The 10199-nt window shown below is 40.9% G+C and overlaps 1 gene segment (V, D, J or C); it reads left to right on the top strand.

Moving 5' to 3' along the window:
* Positions 1–5010: 5010 nt before the first annotated feature.
* LOC101904021 (T cell receptor alpha variable 3-like) lies at positions 5011–6493 on the top strand. The segment is given in 2 exon segments: positions 5011–5901; positions 5994–6493. Coding segments are annotated over 2 exon segments (447 nt in total).
* The last annotated feature ends 3706 nt before the right edge of the window (positions 6494–10199 follow it).

Below are 10199 nucleotides of genomic sequence, written 5' to 3'. Positions count from 1 at the left end.
CTGTTCCATGTCCAGTTCTAACTGTTGCTTCCTGACCTGCATACAGATTTCTCAAGAGACAGGTCAGGTGGTCTGGTATTCCCATCTTTTCAGAATTTTCTCTGTTTTTAGTAACATCCAAATTGTATAGACATATAAATTGATATATGTTTGTGCTACTCCTTTAGGCATATTCTGTTTTGGATTATTGCTTGTTTAAAACTGTGTTAATCTCGCCTTTTCAGCAAATGAAATATCTGAGTATGAGCCACGTGTGCATCTTCTCCACGAGTTCTGCACATGTGCTCTTGCTGCTCCACAAACAGGGAATAAGCACACGGCCCCTCATTGCTTTGGCAAGCAAGAAGAGACAGAGAATTCCTTTCGTTCATGTAAGAAGTTGTTTTCAGTTCATTGAGGAGTGACATATTGAAAACCCTACCTTTTATGTTGGTGTTTTGATTCTATTGTTTAAACTGTCAAGAACTAGTCTTCTTTTTTTTTTTTCTAATTTAATTTTATTTTTAAACTTTACAATATTGTATTGGTTTTGCCAAATATCAAAATAAATCCACCACAGGTATACCTGTGTTCCCCATCCTGAACCCTCCTCCTCCCCATACCATCCCTCTGTGTCGTCCCAGTGCACCAGCCCCAAGCATCCAGTATCGTGCATCGAACCTGGACTGGTGACTCGTTTTATACATGATATTATACATGTTTCAATGCCATTCTCCCAAATCTTCCCACCCTCTCCCTCTCCCACAGAGTCCATAAGACTGTTCTATGTATCAGTGTCTCTTTTGCTGTCTTGTATACAGGATTATTGTTACCATCTTTCTAAATTCCATATATATGCGTTAGTATACTGTATTGGTGTTTTTCTTTCTGGCTTACTTCACTCTGTATAATGGGCTCCAGTTTCATCCACCTCATTAGAACTGATTCAAATGTATTCTTTTTAATGGCTGAGTAATACTCCATTGTGTATGTGTACCACAGCTTCCTTATCCATTCATCTGCTGATGGACATCTAGGTTGCTTCCATGTCCTGGCTATTATAAACAGTGCTGCGATGAACATTGGGGTACACGTGTCTCTTTCCCTTCTGGTTTCCTCAGTGTGTATGCCCAGCAGTGGGATTGCTGGATCGTAAGGCAGTTCTATTTCCAGTTTTTTAAGGAATCTCCACACTGTTCTCCATAGTGGCTGTACTAGTTTGCATTCCCACCAACAGTGTAAGAGGGTTCCCTTTTCTCCACATCCTCTCCAGCATTTATTGCTTGTAGACTTTTGGATCGCAGCCGTTCTGACTGGCATGAAATGGTACCTCATTGTGGGTTTGATTTGCATTTCTCTGATAATGAGTGATGTTGAGCATCTTTTCATGTGTTTGTTAGCTATCTGTATGTCTTTGGAGAAATGTCTATTTAGTTCTTTGGCCCATTTTTTGATTGGGTCATTTATTTTTCTGGAGTTGAGCTGTAGGAGTTGCTTGTATATTTTTGAGATTAGTTGTTTGTCAGTTGCTTCATTTGGTATTATTTTCTCCCATTCTGAAGGGTGTCTTTTCACCTTGCTTATAGTTTCCTTTGTTGTGCAGAAGCTTTTAAGTTTAATTAGGTCCCATTTGTTTATTTTTGCTTTTATTTCCAATATTCTAGGAGGTGGGTCATAGAGGATCCTGCTGTGATGTATGTCAGAGAGTGTTTTGCCTATGTTCTCCTCTAGGAGTTTTATAGTTTCTGTTCTTACATTTGACAAAGGAGGCAAGAATATACAATGGATTAAAGACAATCTCTTTAACAAGTGGTGCTGGGAAAACTGGTCAACCACTTGTAAAAGAATGAAACTAGAACACTTTCTAACACCATACACAAAAATAAACTCAAAATGGATTAAAGAACTAGTCTTCTTACCAGATTTTCCAGCTTACATGTAGAACACTAAAGGTGTTCTCACCCAAAGGAGAAGTGGGACAAGAATGAAATAAAAGAAGGGGAAAATACAGCTGATGAGAGAGCATTTATGAAGAAGAGAGCTCAGTGACAGCACAGTGTTAAAAGCATCATGAAACTCTCAGTTCGATGATGACTTGTGAAACATTCACAGGAGAGTAAAATTCCCTGTACTCCCAAATCCTGGAAGTATGTACATATATAGAAATTTCCTTTTTTTTTTTTTTTGAGATTTACTTCTCATAAAAAAATTCCTGGTTGGGAACGCTATTCTAAGGCTCCTGAGACTAAAGATGCCCGGCAGGGCTGAGACTAAACATGGAGAGTCCAATGCAGTGGGTGTAGAGCTGTCCAAGGTGTCCCTAGATTGATCTGCTCTGCCTGCTGCTGGTCATATCCACATTGCTGCTAAGGTTTTCTTGGGGTCAGTAGCTCATTCAGTTCTTTCAATGTCTGAGGATCTCCTAGAAGCAATGATCTATGGGCTGCTTTGATGAAGTGGCACATACATATGAAGTCAGTATTTGGTATACACCCAGTTAAAAGATTGCCTCTAAAGGTAAGTGGCACATAAGAATATGATTCTATAACTTTATTAAGATAATGGAATTACTTTCCAATATTGTAAGGTATTTTAAAAAAGTAAATGATCAAAATTGAAATTCTCCATGTGATTTATGCTTTTACAGTCAGAAAAGTATGGGTTAAAATCTTTGTTCTGTTTCTTTAAGGATGGCTTGAATAATCTAATATTCCTGAACTCCTAATATTTTCATCTCTAAAATATTAGGGGGAAAAATAAGTCAAGAAATGTAATGGGCTTAACATTATGCTCACAATAGACATTTGATGAATAATACTCTCATCAATCTCATAAAGCACATAAGAAGGATAGCTACTGAGTCTATTTTGTTTAAATCTGAAAGCTTAGTTGATGCCCTAGGAATCCTTTGGACGTGTAGCCTCTTAAAATTTTAGTTCATTTGTGACTCTTGGAATTGATTATTAAATAATTGAAGGTAAGCACAGTGAGTCACTTGCAGTATCTAGGCATAGTTCTACATGCTTTGTATGCTGTATCTGTATAGGAGAGGAGAAGTAGAGATTAGGCAACTACCCTGAAACTTTAGTTATGGCACCAAAGTCTATATTGGACTATGGTTTTGACTTTTTTATCTTGATATATCAATCAAAGTGCTGTATAGATATGTCTGAGCAGACATTTAGGATAAACCCACATTTTGCCTGATTGATCAGATCAGATCAGTCTCTCAGTCGTGTCTGACTCTTTGCGACCCCATGAATCTCAGCACGCCAGGCGTTTCAGCTTTAGCATCATTCCTTCCAAAGAAATCCCAGGGCTGATCTCCTTCAGAATGGACTGGTTGGATCTCCTTGCAGTCCAAGGGACTCTCAAGAGTCTTCTCCAACACCACACTTCAAAAGCATCAATTCTTCGGCACTCAGCCTTCTTCACAGTCCAACTCTCACATCCATACATGACCACTGGAAAAACCATAGCCTTGACTAGACGGACCTTTGTTGGCAAAGTAATGTCTCTGGTTTTGAATATGCTGTCTAGGTTGGTCATAACTTTCCTTTCAAGGAGTAATCATCTTTTAATTTCATGGCTGCAGTCACCATCTGCAGTGATTTTGGAGCCCAGAAGAATAAAGTCTGACACTGTTTCCACTGTTTCCCCATCTATTTCCCATGAAGTGGTGGGACCGGATGCTATAATCTTCATTTTCTGAATGTTGAGCTTTAAGCCAACATTTTCACTCTCCTCTTTCACTTTCATCAAGAGGGTTTTTAGTTGCTCTTCACTTTCTGCCATAAGGGTGGTGTCATCTCCATATCTGAGGTTATAGGGGAACCCTAAATCCAATTTCAGGGGACTGGATATTCTCTGTTCTCTCCAAGTATATGCTCCATCCTGCTCTACACCCAGGAGGCTGACTTCTGTGCACTTGTCTTTTCTGCTGCTAGTTGGGTTTGGCCCAGTGGGAGCCACTGGCAAGAAAGAGTGGTCAGCCTGTTTGTATTCTTCGATCTTTCCTTTCCTCCGCTGAAATCCACAGGTCCTGTGGATCCACCTCAGTTACAGGTCTCCCAGGCTGGGATCATTTCTTCCTCCTCTGTCCCTTCAAGCCTAGGACTGGTGAAGCCTTTTTACTGTTGTTGGTGCCAGTTACCTTCTCTTGTAGATTTCCCCTAATCCTGCACGTGTATTTAAAAAATCTTCCTTTTTTAAAGCTTTTCCCAATCATTCCTCTGGAGATGACTGCCAATACCTTTTAAGATACAACACTAACACTTAAGCTCTAGACAGAAAGAGAAGAAATTTATTCTATTTTCCCATTCATCATAGGCCTCTTTGGGACTTGAAGATTATTATTTAAAGATAACTTACATATTTCAAAGAAAGACATTATAATAGGGTCAAGGTTTCAGTTAGTTAAGTATGAAATCCTTAGCAAAGCTTTGAGAAATAGCTATGTTCCACATTTTTTTTCTGATTGAAAGCAAAGAGATTTTCTATCCTCTTTCTAAATTGTGTGGTTTCTTTGGATATTACTTAAAGGAAAAATAAGGAAAATCAGAGAAACAACTTCTTTATACTGATACTTGCTTATTTTCTTTAAGTCCGACTCTACTGAATAATCACTCTGCTGCTACTGTGGCATTGTTTTAGCGTAAAACTTTAGCCTGTCTTCCCCTTAAAATGAACTCTTTGTCATCATCATAATACCCCAAGCTTAGGTAACCATCAACTTTTAATCCACGTGTATTTCATCTGAAGTCTGTTTGAAGTAGCCTCTCTATGTGGAAAATTTCTATTTTTGCAAACCTTCATTGAAGTTTTTTAGCTGTAAAACCTACTGTTCAATAGGACAAATATTTATAACAAGTTTATAACACCATCCCTTCTTTTTTTCTCTCTAAAAATGTTTAAAGAGAAGGTTCAGGTTCTTCTTGTATGACGATTTAAATATCATAGATATGGGCCCCATCAGACCCTACCAAGAGAAAAACTCAAGTTACATTGTGGTCAAAGAGATTTAATTGGAAGTCAGCTCTAAATTATTTCTAAAGAGACTAATAAGCTCATTCTTACCAGTCATCTTCTCTTGCCTTACTCTTCCCTTAGTTTGTTTTTTTCTTTTCTCTCACTTTTCTTTCTCTCTCCATTCAATGCTATGCTTTCCTTCCTTTTTTTCTGTTTGTTTTCCCCATCCTACCAAAATATGCTTTTCCCTGTATTATCTTGAGAGAGCATAAACCATTTAAACCACTCAGGATGAATTTTTTCCCACTTTGGTTCACATAGCCCTAATTCTTGTCCTTGAACACCAATGGAAAATGTAGACATCCAGAGGACCCGTCCTGTGATAAGACCTGGAAGCCCCAGGCGTGTGTGTGGGTGTGTGTGTGTGTGTGCTCGCGCGCTCAGCCGTGTCTGACTCTTTGTGACGCCATGGACTGTAACCTGCCAGGCTCCTCTGTCCATGGAATTTTCCAGGCAAGAATACTGGAATGGCTTGTCATTTCCTCCTCCGGAGGATCTTCCTGACGCAAGATGGAACCTGAGTCTCCTGCATTGGCAGGTGGATTCCTTACCGCCGAGTCACCAGTTAAGCGGCTCAGCTACTAGAGTAGAAAGTCTCCTGATTCTAAGTGGGCTCTAGGGGGCGCTGCACTGTGAGGTTTGTCTTGAGTGCAGGAGGTGTTGCTGTCTTGCTTCTCACGGAGGACTGAGGGAAGAGCTTGCTCTACTGAGAGAAGATACAGGTGCCAGGAAGCACCAGGGGCCATTTGTAAAACACTGTACTCGTGGAGAACATAGTCTCTGGGGTGGTGCCATATCTCCAGCAAAGGTGAGCTGCAAAGGAGCCCCCATCCAGCCCAGCTTGAACCATGGCCTCTGCACACATCTGGACACTTGGGATTCTGTTTACACTTAGTGAGTGATATTCCCTTCCCATTTTGCACTTGTATTACCCACTTACGTTCTTTTTCAGAAGCTTCACTGATGTATTGTGCGTTACTTTACAGGTGGACTGAGAGCTCAGTCGGTGACTCAGCCAGAAGCTGAGGTCCCTGTCGCAGAAGGGGATCCAGTGACTGTGAAGTGCACCTATTCAGTTTCAGGGAGCCCTTATCTTTTCTGGTATGTCCAGCATCGCAATCTAGGTCTTCAGTTCCTTCTGAAATACATCTCTGGGGACACCTTGGTTAAAGGCAACTATGGCTTTGAGGCTGAATTTAACAAGAGCCAAACCTCTTTCCACCTGAAGAAACCATCTGTTGTAGGGAGTGACTCTGCATTGTACTTCTGTGCTGTGAGGGACACAGTGGTGGGGGCCGCAGGGAGAGCTGAATACAAACCCCTGAGCACAGAAAACCATGCTCCTGAAGTCTTAGTGTCCCTCCACAAGGTGGCGGTGTGGCTCTAGGATTTGTCCTTCATTATAAGTTTTTTTTTTTTTTTTTTGGTAAAGCCACAAATTTGTTCATTTGACAAGCATATATTGAAATAAATCCTGTGTGCCTGATATTCTGCTGAGCACTGATCGTAAAGAGGTGAAAGAAACCATCCTTGATCTGCAGATACCAGGTGTGATCCCAAACATTTGTGAAGCCCTTTAATTCTCACAACTTTTCTCATGAGCTTCACTTTGCCGATGAAGGCATTCAAGCTCAGAGAATTTATGTATCTTACTGAAGTCACAGAACTGCTCAACAGTAAATTGAAACCCAGGCAGTCTGCCTCTCAGGCGTGTAGTCTAACTACTCCACTTTTCCTCAGCGTATAGGCTGCTCCAGGCATGAAACAGATTTCAACAGTGGTGTAGCCCTCATTCCCAAAATAGCCCCTGTTAATAAAAAGTGTTGGTTGTAGGAATGAAAAGTAAACTGATAACTCAAAGCAGTTTGGTAAGTGCTCAGACAGAGAAGTGCATAAAATGCTATGTGACAAAAGGAAGTAGAGGTAATTTGACTCTGAAGGAAGGAGAGAGGAAGCAAGTGAGACAGAATGTGAGGAGGATTCAAAACAGCGGAGGATTTAAGTATGATATATAAACATGTAGGCCGATTACACGTCCTGTGCTCACATCTTCTTCCCTATATCCTTGTGAAGGACTGGACTCAATGCCTCTCTTTTCCCCTCTTTTCAACTTAGAACCTCCCAGGAAGGGCTCTGGTTGACTCAATGTGAGCCAGATGCTGTTCCCTGGATAAGTTGTGGTGGCTATTAGGGCTAGCCCAGCTTTGCTCTACATTTGACCAATTAATTAGTGGTGTCTGGGGGATGATTCTGTAAGAAATTAGCAGCTCCATTTTGAACCATAAGATTCAAAGGAGTATATCCCAAAAGAAATTAATTTTTATGTAGAGACTTACATTTCTTTATTTTTTCCAAATGGATCAATATTCATAAGAACACTACTTATTTATTGAAAACGTCACACTTGCTCCATTGACTTGGGATACTGCATTTATAGTATACTAATTTCCTATATATACCCGGATCTATTTTTGGATTCTATTTTTGATGGGGATACCTTAGCCCAACATGATTACAATCCCTGCAAAGAGACATTCATCGACCACCCCTTGGGCTTGGGTTGTGTATACACTGGTGGAATATCTACATCAGGGAAGAAGGTCCTTGCAAGAAGCACATGTAGACCTTAAAAGTGGATCTGGGGAATCCTTGTGTGCAGGGAATCCTAGGATCTGAGTAACCAGAGCAAGATCTAGAAGAGATATATCCTTGACTCAGTGGGCTTCTCAGAGGCAGTGATGTGGGAGGATGGCTAAGGAAGAGCCTTTTATAATGGAGGACTAGGGAAGGGACATTGTGTGCTCAGGTCTATATTCCCCCCATTTACTGAGGTGGTGGCTGCTGCTGCTGCTGCTGCTAATTCGCTTCAGTCATGTCTGACTCTGCGTGACCCCATGGACTGCAGCCTTTCCGGCTCCTCCGTCTGTGGGATTCTCCAGGCAAGAGTACTGGAGCGGGTTGCCATTACCTTCTCCAACTGAGGTGGCTAGGAGGGTGCAAATAAGTTGCATTAGAAGTTCTGTTTTGTCATTTGGTCCTGGTAATTGGCTTGTTTGACCTTGAGGAGGAAACTTAGCTGAGTATTCTCTTTTTCCTTCACTGGAAAAATGTTCTGGAAAATGTTTGTTATAATCAGGTAACTTTTAAGTAAAACCAGACATTCAATGGAGTTTTTATTTATAATATTCATGTTTATCCTCTTTTTTATCTCATTTTAAGGATGCTATGGAAAGAGGACTAAGCATAAATTATATTTTATGATTCTTCTTCTTAGTAACTATGTCACAGTGGACCAGCCATTTACAATCTATGTGCCTCATCTCCTAAATCATAAAATTGAGATAATTGGAAGGACTGTTGTGAGGATTGTTGTACATATGTGTTGGACCCTGAGTAGAAGTGGGTTTTGAGGGAGGAATAGCAATCAGAAACTTAGTCACTCTTTGGATTGAAGATGATGCTGTGAAAGTGCTGCACTCAATATGCCAGCAAATTTGGAAAACTCAGCAGTGGCCACAGGACTGGAAAAGGTCAGTTTTCATTCCAATCCAAAAGAACAGCAATGCCAAAGAATGCTCAAACTACTGCACAATTGCACACATCTCACACGCTAGTAAAGTAATGCTCAAAATTCTCCAAGCCAGGCTTCAGCAATACGTGAACAATGAACTTCCAGATGTTTAAGCTGGTTTTAGAAAAGGTAGAGAAACCAGAGATCAAATTGCCAACATCTGCTGGATCATGGAAAAAGCAAGAGAGTTCCAGGAAAACATCTATTTGTGCTTTATTTACTATGCCAAAGCCTTTGACTGTGTGTATCACAATAAACTGTGGAAAATTCTGAAAGTGATGGGAATACCAGACCACCTGATCTGCGTCTTGAGAAACCTGTATGCAGGTCAGGAAGCAACAGTTAGAACTGAACATGGAACAACAGACTGGTTCCAAATGGGAAAAGGAGTTCGTCAAGGCTGTATATTGTCACCCTGCTTATTTAACTTCCATGCAGAATACATCATGAGAAACGCTGGGCTGGAAATAGCCTCAGATATGCAGATGACATGACCCTTATGGCAGAAAGTGAAGAAGAACTAAAGATCCTCTTGATGAAAGTGAAAGAGGAGAGTGAAAAAGTTGGCTTAAAGCTCAACATTCAGAAAATGAAGATCATGGCATATGGTCCCATCACTTCATGGGAAATAGTTGGGGAAACATTGGAAACAGTGTCAGACTATTTTTTTGGGGCTCCAAAGTCACGGCATATGGTGATTGCAGCCATGAAATTAAAAGATGCTTACTCCTTGGAAGGAAAGTTCTGGCCAACCTAGACACCATACTAAAAAGCAGAGATAGTACTTTGTTAACAAATGTCCGTCTAGTCAAGGCTATGGTTTTTCCAGTGGTCATGTATCGATGTGAGAGTTGGACTATAAAGAAAGCTGAGTGTTGAAGAATTGATGCTTTTGAACTGTAGTATTGGAGAAGAGTCTTGAGAGTCCCTTGGACTGCAAGGGGATCCAACCAGCATCCCAAAGAAGACCAGGCCTGGATGTTCATTGGAAGGACTTATGTTGAAGCTGGAACTCCAATACTTTGGCCACCTGATGCAAAGAGTTGGCTCATTGGAAAAGACTCTGATGCTGGGAAGGATTGGGGGCAGGAGGAGAAGTGGACGACAGATGATGAGATGGCTGGATGGCATCACTGACTCAATGGACATGAGTTTGAGTGAAATCGGGGAGTTGGTGATGGACAGGGAGGCCTGGCGTGCTCTGATTCATGCGGTCGCAAAGAGTCAGACAACTGAGCTACTGAACTGAACTTATACTCCTGTGTTGACCCAGATCTCTTCAACACAAAAAAGGTTTTCAAAGGAGAATATATGTTATATAACATAATTATTAGTACCATATAGTTGTTTTCCAAGGCTACTGTGACATAATGGGTGCCTTCAACAATAGAAATTTGTTGTCTTGAAGTAGAGAATCAAAGTCCATGAATAAGGTGTCAGCAAGTCTGGTTCCTTCCAAGGGCTGTGAGAGAAGGATCTGTTTCAGGACCCTCTCCTTGGCTTGTAGATGGACAGGTTTCCTCTGTTCTCTTCATGTTGTTTTCCCTTTATTAGTGTCATCTCTGTGTCCAAATTTCCCTTTTTTATAAGGACACCAGTCATGTTGGATTAGAGTCCACCC

The sequence above is a fragment of the Bos taurus genome, chromosome 10 (assembly GCF_002263795.3).
Source record: "Bos taurus isolate L1 Dominette 01449 registration number 42190680 breed Hereford chromosome 10, ARS-UCD2.0, whole genome shotgun sequence".
NCBI lineage: Eukaryota > Metazoa > Chordata > Mammalia > Artiodactyla > Bovidae > Bos > Bos taurus.
The sequence above is the reverse complement of the archived record's forward strand: the minus strand, read 5'-3'. Positions and strand labels throughout refer to the sequence as shown.